The sequence below is a fragment of the Seriola aureovittata genome, chromosome 12, assembly GCF_021018895.1.
Source record: "Seriola aureovittata isolate HTS-2021-v1 ecotype China chromosome 12, ASM2101889v1, whole genome shotgun sequence".
Classification (NCBI taxonomy): domain Eukaryota; kingdom Metazoa; phylum Chordata; class Actinopteri; order Carangiformes; family Carangidae; genus Seriola; species Seriola aureovittata.
In genome coordinates, this window is record NC_079375.1 from 1,686,726 (window position 1) to 1,703,442 (window position 16,717).

At 40.2% G+C, this 16,717-nt stretch overlaps 1 protein-coding gene across 1 annotated transcript in view; it reads right to left on the reverse strand.

Moving 5' to 3' along the window:
• Nucleotides 1–407: 407 nt before the first annotated feature.
• The window catches only part of LOC130179244 (epidermal retinol dehydrogenase 2-like), a 34,953-nt gene continuing 18,643 nt past the window's right edge, over nt 408–16,717 (reverse strand). The window contains exon 7 of the mRNA XM_056392097.1: nt 408–2,878. Within this exon, the coding sequence (XP_056248072.1) occupies nt 2,782–2,878 (97 nt within the window). The 3' untranslated portion in view covers nt 408–2,781. The remainder of the gene's footprint in view (nt 2,879–16,717) is intronic.

The following is a 16,717-nucleotide window of genomic DNA, read 5'->3' on the forward strand; positions in this document are numbered from 1 at the left end:
TGAAATCAATATAATAAAATAACACCTACAGATATGTAGATTATGCTGGGACTTTAAGACTTTGGCATAAAATGCAGTTGGTTTGTCTATCTGCCCAGCTGTAATGTCTTTTACAGCACTTGTACCAGCGAACACATGAAGGTTCTTTGATGAATGTGAGCTGCATGTTAAATGTGGAGAGAGGAGCGTAATATTTGTCTGGGGCTGATTGAAAATCCAGTGCTACAGTTTTGTACAGTCTGAATCTGAGCCTCATTTCTCTATTTGCTATTTACACACACACACACGCACACACACACACACACACACACACAGGTTGATTGATATTGTGATGGGACTGTGATTTTTTGTTGTCTTATGTGCAACATGAGGACTTCAGTCATGATCCTGAACAAAACAGAAAAAAAAACTTTTGAAACGGGAATCTTTAATGATGAGACTTTTCAACACTGAGAAAACAGAGGATAAGCATTAACATGCATCATTGGATACACACTTCAGTCTCTACAGTCCTGACATTCTGTTCACTGACCCCCGGTATTTTATCTTTCAGTTCTTTAACAGTCTGTGATTAAGGCAACAGATGCATTCTATTAATTATACACTATAACTCATTAAAAGAATTTGAGTTGAAGATGAGAACTCACATACACTTATATGATGCTGTCAGTGACACATGAACTTAAAATGATCTGTGGTAGATATAAACCCAGACACACACATTATAGTCTTTATAATATTTCCATTACAGAGTGTTACATGTGCTTAATAAGAGTCTAGACAGGTCCATTCAAATCTGAAATGAAGATGATCTGAGTGCAAAATTACTTCAAACAAACTACAACAAAAAAGTGTTACTTCAGGTTTTTTTTTTTCATTCACCAAAGATGTCAGATAAATATACTGTAACAGTGACATCTGGATCAAGACCAGGCATCGCTGTAATTTCAAAGCACAGCTGTGAGTGTTGCTAATGATCAGTTTTGAAGCTTTTCAAATTAGGATTATCTTGAGTACCTGAGTCAACAAGAGGAATAACACTGTAGGAAATGAAAAGTTAATGGATGTAGCAGAAGTTTACCTGTACTCTCTAGGAAACTGAGGATGCTTCTTACTTCCATCCAGACATCCTTAATTCATCACTATTCTTTCTGACATTTAGCACATGACTCATGAGTTTTTAGACAGGCATGTGTCTGTGCCTCAAATGTGAAGGTGACACAAGCCTGTTTCATAAAGTGTCCTAAAGATTCACAGGAAAGTATAAACCTGTGTTAAGACTGACTTCATGCAAAGTCAAAGCACAACCTGAGTTCCTGTGAACACACATCCACGTTTGTGCTCGTCTCCAGTCTTCATGAATATACAGAGACGAGAAGAAAAGCACTTCTAGCTAGCACAGTGCTAGCTAATAAGAGCTAACGTCAGTACGTGTGCTATTTGCAAATAAAGGCAGACGTCAAAAAACAAAAGGTGAAGATTAGCATCATGTTCAGTCTGAAGTCACTTGAGGAGCTGTGAGTGGTCTGGACCGTTCACAAGGTTTCACAGATCTACGAGACCCCTTCAGCAGGGTTCACTGTGCCTGAGTATTTAATGTGAAATGACACTGACATAGATTAATAACAACATAAATGATAACTATGGTTCCATAACATTGTTAATATGACATTAAAATATTCAGCTTGTATAATAACTGTATATTGATAGACAGGGCTGTTCTTCTGGACAATGATCTCTGTGACTGATGATCATCAGAATGGTGGCTGATAGCTTTTAGCTTCATCAATGTCAAGGTGACATTTTGTTTGTTTTCACATCAATGTGTCAACTTATTATTATCATTATTTGTTGTAATAAATTAATATTAATTCAACCATTGGCAAGTTGACAGGGTGACGACAGGACTATCAGACTACGGATGAGATCGTGAAACCCAATTGATAGATACACCTAACGCTACATTTGATGCTCCACTGTCATAAATGTGTGTGTTCTCTTGTTTGCATTATTTAAGTAAACTCCATTTGGATTACATATACTTTTTTAAAGTCATAAAAACAAAAGTAACCAGTCCTGTTGCCAGAATAAATTGACTGTCACTGTTATGTTACCATAGTTACGAACAAAATATATAAAATATATGTTTTCAAAGAAGAACCAGTGGTAGAATGAAACGTTCTGATGGATGATGGAAATCTTTAAGTTTCTGTGTTGATGTCATAGATGTGTGAAAGTGGTCATAAATTCATTCAGTGCTCTTGACTTCATGAGACAAATTCATATATTGACCCCTCTCTTCAGTTCATTTGAATCATAATGTGTCTCCTCCTGAATGTCTGTCTATAAACCTGTTGTGAAGCAGCGCTAGTTTCTTTGGTTTGGTATGAGCTGTGCAGGAAAGCACCACAAAGCACAGATCAGTGTAATGCACAGGAAGGACATTCACATTGAGTTAGGGAATCGAACCTGTTCATCTTTGAAAACATATGAATTATATCATATTTTAATTACACTTGTGTAATTTAAAAACAAGTACATAAAGGATATTTAGGCTTAAAAGATTATTATCATTATTGAATTATACAGTGCAACATATAAAGAAACTAATAGACATTCGATATTTATATTCAAATCGTATTAAATCCACTACTGTTCTGTCCTTCTCTCTATCATTACACCTCTACACTAGGAAGATTAAAAGAGTTGATATTAATGGCTTTAATACTCCTCTCATGTGTCCTTCCGTTCCAGTCATCCTTTACTTCTTTTTCTCCTCTCTCACTCCTGTTTTTTGGAGCGTCCCTTGAACGTGTCCATGAGGTTGAAGGCTCCCAGGTACTGGCCCAGCAGGAGGCCCTGCTTCATGGGGAGAATGCTGTGGAGACGAACGACAGAGACGTCAGGTGGGCTGCTCCCCATGTTTTCAGAATTAAAAACAGGTTTAGATGCAGTGAGAGAAGATTGAGTCTTAGGCTAGAGTTTTGAATCTATTAATTATAGTACAACAAGATCAGGCCTGTACTGCGTCTCCAAGATGGGGACTACTTTATCTCATTTCCGCAACTGTGTCTTAGTGAACCAACAATATGTGAGGCGTCCTCCAGGCCTCAGTTCTTGAGCTTTTTGTATGTAAATGTAATGTGGCTCCGTTGTGCCTAATTATTCAAAACAATGAAATCAGACATTGGTATTATGCAGATGACAACCACATTTAAATAAGTAAAACCCAGGTTACAAAGTGCTTTGCTAAAAAGAATAAAAGGTTAATAGAAGAGAATAAAAGCAACAGCACAACTGGAGACACACCACACCCAACACACAAAAAGTCTACACAATAACACTTAGAGAAAAGGTAGATCTTCAGTTTTGACTTAAAACATCTGAGAGAGTTTACGGACCTGAGGACCAGGGAAGACTGTTCCACAGCCTGAGACCCAGGACAACAAGGAATCTGGCCCTTCCCCCAATGTTAAGGAAGTGCGATGCTAAATACCTCTTTAAAACTAGTCAAGCATTCCGGGGGTCGATGCATTTGTCCGCTAATGTTAAACGCTAATGTAAAATAATTAGTTTGAGTTTTTAGACTGATGCCTTCCTGCATCTCGTCCTCAATCAGCCCGTGGTAGCAGCTTTTGGATGACTAACAATCCCCTGACTAACAATGACTGTCTTCAAAGAGAGAGCAGAGACAAGGCGAGATAATACAACAACAGATTATTAAAAGCTTGAACACAATGGCTTTTATGTAAAATGAACAGAGGTGACAGGCGAGGCACCAGCTCCATTTGTGTGAGCTGCGTTCCACAGACGAGAAGCTTTCTAACAGAGAATAATGGCTCTGTCCTCAGACAAATGGACCAAGGAGAGAAGAAAGAATAAGGAGAGAAAACAACTCCAGATTGTTCTTATCAGACGTAATTAAAGGGCAGAAGAAGTCAGCTCAAGCTCTGAGGGTTTATCTCTCTGAGGTTATCGCAAACATTTTCATTTCTATTATCAGTCTCACTGCAAACATATCACACCTTTTATTCATGAGGGTCAAGTGATGGACCTTCTGTCAGTGATCCACACTGCCCTCTACCAAAGCAGAGTCTGATATGTTGCTTTATGGGAAATGTAGGCAACACGACTAAGCCTACCTGACTCTTAAAAACGCTGAGTCCGTTTATATTGAGCTTCAGTCAATGTGATAAAACTACGTAACATTTACTGTGTCCTTAAAGCTGATAGAAAGCAAAACAGGCAACAGGTCTTTCCAGTGCAGAGTGGGCTGAGTCTGACTTGTATTTTGCAGAGTATGAACATTGCAAGTTGAACACAGAACCAGAGGCAGGACGCAGTACACTCACTTTGCGATAACAGCAGCAGCTCAGCTGGGTCAGGTGACTTCTCTTTAACATAACTCCACAGCCAAAAACATTTTGACATTCAGACCAAAGGTCATCGGACTTGATTCTGTATGTATTATCTTACATACTAGCTATATACTAACATAGCTTCAGCTATAAGAACCCATCCCCAACTCCAAGATACTCTAAAAGAAGTTGACCTGAACTTCAAGGACAATGTGGAAACTTTCTAATTGAGCTGATTTTCAAATAAAGGTCTTGAGTCTTACACTCGGCTTGTCAAACAATGCCAGAGACCATTAAAACGTTCAGTCTACATGCAAAAAGTAAACTTAGTTGACTTTCACTGACACTCTGCTGCTGTGATTGTTACTGTACACAATGCTGCAGCTGTATTTTGACACTGAACCTTTTTAAAATGTAGATTTATCCAGTTTATGTGGATGTAGAGGCAGTGGTACCCAACCCATCACACTGTGAGGACATTTCCCATTGTTCCACTAAGTGATCCTCACAGGCAGCAGGGACACCCAGCCCCCACAGCACAGGCCCCCACACTTCAAACCTGAACTGATGCTGAAGATATAAAGACACATTTTAAGCATTTTATTTATAAAATAGACGCCTGAGAAATGAAAAAGTGTAAAATGAAATACATAGCTACACAGCAATCACTAGTGGTAAAGTTAGCAAAAAAAGTATGCAGATACAGGTTTAATGACAACAGCTGTGTGATCAGCTACACTGACATCTGGAATCAGTGATCCCAGATCAGGTTAGAGACGATGCCAGGTTGTCTTCTTACATTTACTCTTCTGTCAGACTCTCTTATCCAAAGTGACTCACCAGTGAGCAACATCACTAAAACTTCAGTGCAGTGGGAGAGCTTGGTGTAAGTAGTAAGTACTACATCTATTTAATAAGTGAAGGAGATCAGGTGAAGAAGTGCAGGTAGAGTTACAGTAAGAGCTCGTTAGACATGTTAGGGTGTTAGAGGTGTTAGGAGAGGAGGTCTCTCTGAAGAGAGGAGTCTTCAACAGATTCTTGAAGAGAGAGAGACGCTCCTGCTCTGATAGTGTTCAGTAGCTTGTTCCACCATCAGGGAACCACAGACCAGAACAGTCTGGACTGAGACTGTCTTCTGTGCAGGGATGGTGATGACAGACCACATTCATTGGTGGAACACAGAGAAGGAGCATCAGGGTTCAAGTGGATGGAGCAGAGCCAGAAGTCTCTCTGAAGGCAGCATCAGTGACTGAAATGATTCAGGCGGTCATGGGTCAACAGTGGAGGTCAATGAGTGACGTGAACTTTTAGGCTGATCCAAGACCAGACGGGCTGCTGCATTCTGGACCATGTGTAAGGGTTTCACTGTGCATGAAGGGAGGTCAGCCAGAGGAGGATTGCAGTAGTCAAGGTGAGAGAACCATGACCTGGACAAAGAGCTGGGTGGAGTACTGAGTCAGGTAAGGCCTGATTGAATCATATTGTATAGAGCAAAGAGACATGACCAGGAGACAGATGCAGCATGGTCAGAGAAGGAGAACTGGTCTTCAAACATGACACCCAGGTTTCTTTGAGTTGGGTTTAGCTGAATGGTGTTCCTTCATCCATGTGGATATGTCGGTACACGTCTTAACAGGAGCAGCCTCTGTTTGGATCACGTTCACCTGTGTTTCCTCCGGCTCAGGGGATCACAGACCTCAGACCTCCACACACATCAAGCAGCGTGGACACCCTCATTAATGATTTAAATCGTTGCACTTCTCCGCCCCCCCTTGTGAATTTCAAGACATCGGCGCAACATAGATGACCGCAGCTGTACTGACATTTAAAATGAGTGTGTTCAATATTTCCATGGCTTTGACACTGTGTTGTGATTAATCTTTGACTAAATGTCAACAGGTGATGATTATGTATCCAGTGCAGCCCCTGTTTGATATGAAACACAGTGAGATAAGCTGCTCTGAGGCTCCTCTCACAGAGAGGTGGGTGAGGGAGCAGCTTTATAGCCTCTTTCAAACAGACTGATTTGTTCTACATCAGCTAAAAAGCAGCTCCTGACAGCAACATTATCGTGCTTCATAAGTTGTATCCAGACAGATAGTTGTGCCCACTGCCATAAAGACTCCCGGTGTCTCCATAAAACCTGTGGTCTTTGATAGGTCCACCTGCCGTGGCAGCTTGAGGCCTGAGTTTGGTTCCACTGCAGGTCATAAACACCAGCCAGCTGATTTACTTCTTACATTATGTCTCTGTTGCTGTTTTTCTGCTGGGTGTTTATCCAGTTTGCGCCCACTCAGCTGTGCATTCACAGACATTTTGTGCAGCAGTTCTGTTCCCAGATCCATGAATCCATCCATGTCCTTTTTTTATCCAACATTTGTTTTATTGATCCATTCATCCACACTTCCATCGATGTGAGGAAAATGTTTTCCTTCTTTATTCTTGCATGAATGAAAACATCAGAGCAGCTGTCAGAGAGATCAGAGATCAGATGCTGTCAAAGTCGCAGCTGCCAGCGCGGCACCACCCTGACCCCGGCCTCTGCTGCTATGTAGACCAAGTGTTTAAAGGCAAGGCCACAGCTAAGTGTGGGAGTCTCTGTGGTGCTACTAATGGAATGACCCCAGTGTTGGAGGAGACCCTCTCCACAACAATGCTAGCACCAAGGAGAGCCACCATTACTGACTGAGTATTTGAAATGAAACAAGCCTGCATGGAAGTAAAGAAACTGCTGCATTGATTTTGACCCTTTTTCTAAACTGTGCAACAACATTAAAGATCAATGCTGAAAATCTTTTACTGATGTCAGACAACCTTTTATTAAAAACTGATGTTGTGTGTCAAATCAGATACTTCATTAAGCACACTCACATGTAGTACACCGTATACATACTTATACTCACTGGCGTACTGAGTATCAATTAGCCCCACACCTAAAGCAATCTGCTGACAGGTAATGTTTTAAATATCCTGAAGAGCATTTGAAGATTCAAAATGAAGGTGAGATGATGCCTGTGTAAGACGCTGGACGACCGAATGGTGTCGTCACTTTATGAGATGTGGGAGAACATGGGCTGCTATAACGCAGAGAGACTCGCCTTTATCGCAACACGACTGGACTATTGTAATTCCTCGGATGTTGACTCACTAACCAGCCTGAGCACATCACCTCAGTCTCAGCCTCTCTTCACTGGCTTCCTGTTCACTTTAGAATTCACTTTAAGACCCTGCTGATTACTTTTAAAGCTCTTAATGTCCAGGCCGTACTTCACATCACTGACCTCATTCACTGACACTCAACTCCAGCATCCTCCTGAATGTCTCACCACACACACTAAAGACAGAGCTTCTGCAGGTGCTGCTCCGACATTATGGAACCAGTTGCCATTAGAAATCAGACGTGCTACCTTCATCTCGATTTTTAAATCTCAGCTAAAGAGATATTTTTATTCACTGGCCTTTTTAGCTCAAACCTTTTAGTCTGTTTTCATGTACATAATTGTGTGTTTGCTCTTTGTTATTTTCTTGTTTTTGTTAGTATGGTTACATTTCTGTATATAGTATATTTACTATGCTTTCATTGTCCTCTACTTTTTCTATATATTTGTTTTACTTGCATTTATGTATTTTAATTGTCCTTTGAGTTTGAGTTTGTCCTGTTTAAATGTGCTCTAGAAATAAAGTTGACTTGAAGTTGATTCCAGGTTTTTGTGGGCTGGTGTATGTATTGACAACCAAGGCCAGCAATCCCACGTTCACTGGGATCACAGCCGACATTCTGTTCCATCAATATAATGAGGAGAAACCAGGAAGTAAATCTGTAAATTCATGAACACAAAAGCTCTCTCTTCTTAATGACACCATGCTGCTGCTTTACAGCCACTGGTCCCAGACAAAGTTCCACATCAAGTTTCCAGTCCTCTGTGCTTTCACTGATTGCTACTGTCCCCTTAATGTGGACTCTAATGTTCTGCCTTTTCATGTGTACCCAGATTGGATTGTTATTTTAATTTTCTCCTGTAGTTGTGTGATTCATTTGATTTGGGTAGGTTGGTTTTAATTTCCTGTTCTTGTCTCCTCTTTTGTTTATTTCCGCTCTTTAAAGCCTCTACTTGTGATAAAAGGTTGTATAAATAAATGAACCTGGACCTGAACTCGATTACACCAGCACACTTTACTAAATGTGTATAAAGGTAATGAGGTAAACAAATGGAGGGTATTTAGGGAAGATAAACAGACTACAGGGAAGTGCTTTTAGAAGTGAAGTGAAAATTGAAAAAGGTCCAGACACTGCTCTGTGAGTCACTGCTCTCTGATCCAGTTAGGAAAAAAGGCCTCAGGTTAGGTTTCCTCATTTATCAACACTGCCTACACACTGCTGTGTCATAACTGTGCTCATGACCATTTAAAAGCACAATGTGGGATTTATCAGTTTGTTGTGATGCTTGAGAATGTGAGTCAATGTTAGCAGGCCCGGTGTCAACCGCGCTTATTCACTGTGCTGAGTGGAGGGAAAACAGCAAGACAATGGAACGAGAGAAAGACTTGCCAGTCCAATAAAACACACACACACACACACACACACACACACACACACACACACACACACACACACACACACACACACACACTTTGCCTGTTTTGAATCTAATGCAGTTTTTCTTCATCAGTTTTTTGGGTTGGTTTGGCTTAATGAACTCCAGCTGCATGGACTCCAAACCTGATGACCCATGTCCTCCCACCATTAACCTGACAATGTTGCACAGACCTTCTTGTAACGTCCCAGAATGCTCAGCATTCTCGGTTTTCGAGTGCCCCCATCAAGGTTCAATGGGGTTGAGGTCAGGTCCATTAAAGTCAGGATTCCTTCACTGGCCTTCAAGTAGTTCTCACAAAGCTCTGATGTGTGTTAGGGTCATGATCCTGCTGCAGTATGAATCCTTCTCCACAAAGACGGAAAGCAGAGGGTGGAGCATGACTCTGAAGGATGGAGTAGTAATCGAGAACCGGCTCTCAATTGGAAGTGGTTCCCTACTTCAGAGCAGCCAAAACACCCCAGACTTGAACATTCCCACCACCATGTTTCACTGTGGTATCATTCTCTTCTATTTTTCTCCTCACATCCACCCTTCTCCAACTGTCATAAATCTCTCACTTAGATATCTCTTCCAGTCATCTACTGTGAAATGCTTGTCTTTTTCTTTTCTTTTTGGCAATACTTGACTTTATTCCAACAGGACAGTGAGAGATAGAAATGAAAGTCAGGTAGAGAGAGAGAGAGAGAGGGGATGACATGCAGCAACAGGCATGGTTGCAGTTAGGATTAAACCCATGTGGTACTCGGTTTACCAGGTTAGCCACCCAGGCGCCCTGAAATGCTGGTATCTCTGAGTCCATCCTGAGAGTTTGGCCTTGTTTAGAAACTGCTACTGGTCCTCTGAGACCTTGTGTTCTTTACTTAGTGAATTCTGTAACTGTGATGAAGTTACTTTTCTATTCCTCAGGAAACTAAACTTGACGTACTGATCTTCTGATGGTATGGTCAGTTCTGGTCTGCCTGATCGTGCTTTAGATACAACTGATGTAGGTTCTGTAAAGTGGTTTAGAGCTCCATGCACTGGCCCCTTAGAAACATTGAGTCTGGCCATGATCTGATGCTGAGAAAGCAGCTCTTTGCTTAGATCTATTTGCCTTCTGATACTTTCACTTAGTTCTGAAGCCATTTTTCATAATGCTGCTTAGTGAACAATAATCTGCTGGAAACTTGAGACACGGCCTCAGGCTACATCCACAGCAATATGTTTTAGTTTTAAAACTCAGTGCTTTTGCAACATTCATGCCTTACACAACTCCGGGAGTTTAACACCCTGAAACCAAGACACTTAGAAATGCTGCTGACCCTGTTTGAGTTTGAAAACCCTGGGGTGTTGACTTCCATGTTCGCCTCCTGATTGGGTCTTATCAGTCACCATGTATCCTTCCCTGATTCGTCATGCATCCATCACGTGACCCTTTTCCACAACTACCAAACTTTGTTTTCTGCTGCTCATATGTTACTTTCAGTAACAGTTCCACCTTGTGACCGGTTCAAGCAAAAATGTCTCTGGTCTGATTTTTCATTGTTGCTTTTCCTCATTAGTGTTTGTTGCAATTTAGCAACCAACTGCAGAGTGTGGACAGAGATTGTTTGTGATATGGAGTAAAATGCTGTTCAGTACAGATATATTTTGTTTTAAAATGATGAAAAAGTATTAGTGTGGACAATCTTATTTACTCCAGGTGGCTGTAAATTGAGTTACTTGAACAAGAATAGATCAAATCCACCTGTCATCAGTATACATGCTTCAATTGCGGGGATAAAACTCAACAAATCTGACCTTTAGTAAAGAGTTAAGTTGAGGAGTTAAGTTGGTCAATGCCCCAGATTTGATTAAATTTGATTACTGATCTAGAAACATTGCAGAATCTTAAATATTTCTTCTTCAATGTGGTCTCAGACTTTTGGACCCCACTGTACATTAGTGGAAGCCCATTTGGCAGCAGTCAAAGCTTCTAGATTAAATCTTTACAACCTTTGCACACCTAGATTAGGGTACTTTATCAGTCTTCCTGGCAGATCCAGATTGGATGGCTCTATACCTTTGCCCTGATCTATACCTCACCATGAATATATTGTGGACATTTATGAGCGTTCTTGGTCTTCATGGTTCGGCCTTTGTCCTGACCTGCAGTGTGAACTGTGGGACCTTATATACACAGATATGTGCCTTTCTAAACTAGGTGCAATCAGTTCAGTTCACCACAGGTGAACTCCAGTAAAGTTCTAGACTTATCTCAAGGATCATTGGAAGTAAATTGGAAGCAGATGACCACAGTTTGGAGCCACAGCAAAGGGTCTGAAGACATTTGTACATGAGAGATTTCAGTCTTTGTTTTTAATAAGTTTACTAAAATTTCTACAAACATGAGTTATATTCAGTACCATTTTAAATATTTTCTCACTTAATGATTTAGGAAATGTCTTAATATGAGGAGTGTAGAACGACATATAATAGTAAAAGAAATATCTATTTACATACACGATAACTTCTGTTTGTCAGCGTGTTGTGGTTGCAGTTGAAATCAGACTGCTGCACATCGCTTCCCTTTCACCAAATCTGCGCCACGTCGTCATTATCAAACTCACACTACTCTCCCCTACTCGTCTTTCTTTCCATGTAATATTACTGCTGTAGTCTCTGCTTCTTTCTGAAGCCACTGTACAAACACATGTTGCCTTTAAAGGTGAGGCTAACCTCCATCGTTTATCACTGATAGTTTCAGTGTGCTCCAAGGATCCAAACCTCCAACTGTTTTCCTTCACTTTCAGAGGAGGTTGTCTCCTCCACCCTGAAGATCAGCCTCCCAGCTGCTCACAGTTTATATGGACTTTGGACAACAGACTGTGACCCCATCCATACTATCCAGAGACATTGTCATTAGACATAATTGTAAACAAAGGATATCAATGTTTTGTACCCAGCACACTTACAGGATCATGGGGCAATCATCAATGGTGACAAATACACTTTATCCTAAATAAATAATATAAAAGACTATAAATGACATATAATATGTAGTCTGAGGACGTTGCAAAATGGACAAAATGGCAACCACAACCAAATGAAAAGCACAGTGGTGTGTTTTACTTAATATGATACACTGTGCACATCCACATGAACAAAAACTGGACCATTTTTGTTCTTTATCACTATGAATTCAATAGTTATTTTACCAGACAAGTAGAGTTTGAAACTTTGTCTGACACTGTGATCACCACTGCACAGTGTTTACTGCTGTCAACATGTGTACTTTGCTGCAGTGAGTGAATTCATAGATTACAGAAAATCCATTTAAATTATCAGTTAGATTTGTTTTCACTTTCAATATAACACATAGGAGGGCTCTTTCACTCACCCTGCAAAGATTTTACAAAACTGTTGAAGTAACCAATGGTATTTCACTAACACATTACATAACAGACCTATCAAGATCTGGTCTGAAAAAAGAATGGAAGTACAAAAACCTGCAGTTCCTCTAATGACCACTGGCTCCAACAGTGAGTCAATCCCCACAGACTCTCATGTTAAAATGTCCAACTTTACAGCAGAAATAAACATGTTTACAGCCTGGTACAAAAACAGTTTTGGTGACTACAGCTAATTTCCTCCTTCATGACAACTGTTTATATAACTCACCTGTTTACATTTTATTAAGGATTAAAGTTATACATAATAGAGGGTGTGGCCTGACAATGGTCACTTAAAATGATTCAAATGTTGAATACGCCTGTGCCTCAGTGATAGGAGAGTGAGACCCTCACTGGGGCTGATGTTTTTATTATAAAACATACATTTTTCAAATTCATGACAAAATACACAATCTTTATTAAACACTTTCAGCATTTTTAGAGGCAGTTACTTAAGACACAATTAGAGCAAATTTAGTGCTTCAATATTGACTGGAAGTTACTCAAGTCATACAGGAAAAAGCAGCATGAAAAATAACAGACCATTTATTCAACCGACATTTACATTCAATCAAAATCTGTACAAGATTTTGGAAAACCAGATAATTTGTCTGAGAGAGAGGATGACACATCACCTGGAGCTCCTCTACAGACAATGACAACTGGCCTGACAGGTACTCGGAGTGTTTGAGCATTTAAGCCCTGAAGAACATCATCAGTCCATTGTACACAAACCTGCCTGAGTACAAACAAACAATAAAACACCCTCATGCTCCTCGCAGTCATAAACCTGCAAAAGCCTGGTTCTCTGCACCATTTGTCTCTGGGTGACAGTGAAGGCTGTTTGTCTAAATGCAAACTTAACTGTCTGAGGTCAAAATAAAACACGCCGTCAGCTCATTGTCCCATCGCTCAACATACAACAATAATCCAGCTGAAAAGTTCTATTTGAAAACTTTGTCCTCAGGCTGAGAGACTGCTGCAAGCTAAAGCAACGACCTGCACAATAACAGTGTTCTCTGTACTAAATACAAGGTTTATACAAAGTGCTAGTGCTGGAGATTTGCTCTTTACAGGATAATGTTTTTTTTTGTTTTTTTTTTTTTTTTTTTTTTTACAATTTGTGGTTCATTTCTATCAGTTATAACTTGGACACTGGTGAGCTAACATTTAACCACAGAATTGCTCTCACAGTCATTGTCCAGACATTAGATGGTCCGGAGTCACAATTATCTGTTCAGCACAGCTCACCGGTTCACTGATAGGACGACAGGTTATGTAACTGATCAGAATGGATGCTATGAATGACACCCACTGGTGTGCTGCACCTCTGTGCTGTAAAATTTTAAAGGAGCTATTTGTAAGTTCTGATAATGCTACATAGCTAACGTTAGCATTAACAGCCTTTTATATATCAGTCTAGAAGAAACATTGTGAGTTCAGCATCAGACCTGATTCCTTTACTCACCAACATCTGTCTCCAGAGGTAGAAACAAACCCTCCTGTTTTACTTTTATTTCTATCACTTCGTTTCTTCTACCGAAATTCGTTAGCATGATAACCAGCTTGCTTTGCTGGTCCATCTCATGAGTACTGGGGTGTTGCTGTGTTCTCCAGATCTCAGTAATGACGTTGTTGAGTACAAAATTATCACAACTGATAGATACCATGGCCACGCCCACTAAAATGAGGCCCAAACTGTTATAAATTAAAATTCCCCTTTAAGCATACTCAAAACAAACTGAGGTTTTGCATGCAGTGTGGAAAATTACGTCTATGTAACAAAGAATACGGATTACACATTTAACTGTGGTGTATGGCCAACATTCTGATGCCTCATTTATAACCACTAAATACAGTATTTCTGCTTTACCTCCGGCTGTTGTATTACTTTTATTTCCTGTAAATCTCAATGTCAACTCTGTCCATCTGACATGGATGTATAAAACAAAGAGCCCAGAAGTCACAGAATGTATGGAAGTCTAGCAACATTCTGTCCGAGAACATGTACACTAATGAATGTCTGAAGGAAACATGGTAGTAAACGGTGAATGTTTGACTGAGGTTAGTGTCTGGTCAGTCTGCTTCGACAACCTGACAGTCCCAGGTAAGAGCCAAGGAGGGAGGTCTGCTTCCACTGTAGGACACTGAAGAGATTGATGGAGGGACAGGATGAGGACAGAGAACAAATATATATAAAAGTCAAATCTGACTTTGTTGCTGTTGTAGTTGCAGAAAGTAAATTCAACATTTTAATGAATCAAGATACAGTATCTCTGTCAAATGGACTGATGACAGTGAAGACACCTGGCACCTTCCATGTCTGCCACTGATTTTACTTGAGCTACGATCAAATCTTCTCATACACCAGCTAGAAGGTGTTAGTTCCTGTCAATCCTGTCTCATTTCTTCTCATTTCATGATTAACGATAAAAAAAACAAAAAAAAAAACAGTTTGGTCTTTACAATGAGCAATACAACCTCACTGATCCACTAGCATAGCTATAGATTCTAAACCTAGTCTATGTACTGTACCCAGGTCCCCATTCAAAGCAGCAGTGATACTGAGAGGATCATTATATGTGAATTTAAAGCTCCATATTTTCCTCTTCTTCTGTGTTTAATTTAAAGTGTTGATCCATAAGAAGATATATTTGTGGTTTTAAGAACCAAAAAACCATCTCAATGTAGTTTTACATCTCCTCTCTCAGGCTTCTCTCTGGAGCTCTAGTAACAAAAGGTCAATGAGCCAATCAGAAGAGAGGAGGCACTGAGCCTCTTTTCTGATTGGCTGACTGTGTTCAGAGTGGTCCAATAAAAATATAGCAGATTTCAGGTAAACACAAGAAACCAAATCTCGCAATGTTGGATGGTGGGTCCAGGTGGGTGGGGCTTGGGGTGCGGCTGAGAGCGGTGACTGCTCTTTTGTGACATCACAAAGTTCCAGAAGTCCTGACAGCTGGTTTTAAGGCTCAGTTTCTGAATACAGGCTGTGTGCATTTCTCTTTGGACTGAGGCTTTGATACTTTCACAGTATTAATATTGAACCTAGACCTGATCTATAATCAAACAACACATGGACATCTACCTTTATACTATATGGAGCTTTAACTGGATGAAGCGACTGCAGGTGACTTGTCAAATTTTCACACATACGAGTGATGATTGAAAACATTTGACTGGAATGGAGAGATTTGAAGATACAAAGATAGAGAGATATAAGTTTAAATTTTAAAGCGACAAAAACACAACTGGAAATTCAGCTACAGATGTTGTCAGGATGGTTGGTAGAAAAGTGAGCATCAGTTATAGAATAGGTCTAATTATACTTTAGACTAATATACTGGACTAACTGCACAGGCTACACAAACACTGGTAACAAACAGAAGGTTGTTGTTGTCAGATGCCCTCTGTGGTCTCCACAGCAACTGAGGCCAATGCACCAAACCATTTCCTGGTGTGGTTTTAGATGCAGACACATTTCACAAATCCCAACCAACAGAACATCCCTATTCTCACTTCATTCTCATTAAAACTCGAGCTATAACTATTTGGAATATATGATTATTCACATGCTGTTAGAACACGCGCTTAGAATTTAATTGGGAAATGAACAGCTATAGTTACGTATCTTTATTAGTTGTTTAGTACATTAAGTCACTGACCATAACAGTGCGACTAAATCAGACCATGGCAAAAATAGGCAGACAAGCCATGAATTATTTGAGCTCACCACCAAGAGTGGTCAAAGGTCAACAAACACGCTGAGGCCCAGTTCCTTAAATGTGACTCATAAAACAGAGACTTGAGTTTAGGCAGTAGTTTGGTAAAAACATTTGCCAAGTATTTCTTTAAACTGGTGTCATAATGAGTCCTCAGAGATCTTTTCCTTTATATCTCACTTTTAGACCTCCTGTTTTATTTAGGCTGACCTCTCCGACCCACATTTGTCCTCAAGCTTGACGGTCATGTCAGGGTGCAGGGGGTGGGGGAGTCATATTCATTACTCAGCACTCCAAGTACTAAAATGACACTATGCTACAATCAGCAGCTTTATGAATTACGTACCAACTGTTGTTTATTCCATATTTCTACTATAACAACAGACGACATGTTATGATAAAACTCATCTGAGTATAAAAGCCAGTCGCACCAGACTACAGCTGGATGTCTTCACCATCACACCATGAACTCAGATATAATTTAGTGGCACTGAATGAGCCACAATTACAACAGCAGCAGTCATGATAACAGCTGACAAGATCAGCTTGATCTCACTTCCTGTTTTATATGCAAATTGACAGGTATGTGTTGGTGAGAGAGAGGCAAAACACACAAAGGCAGAACACCT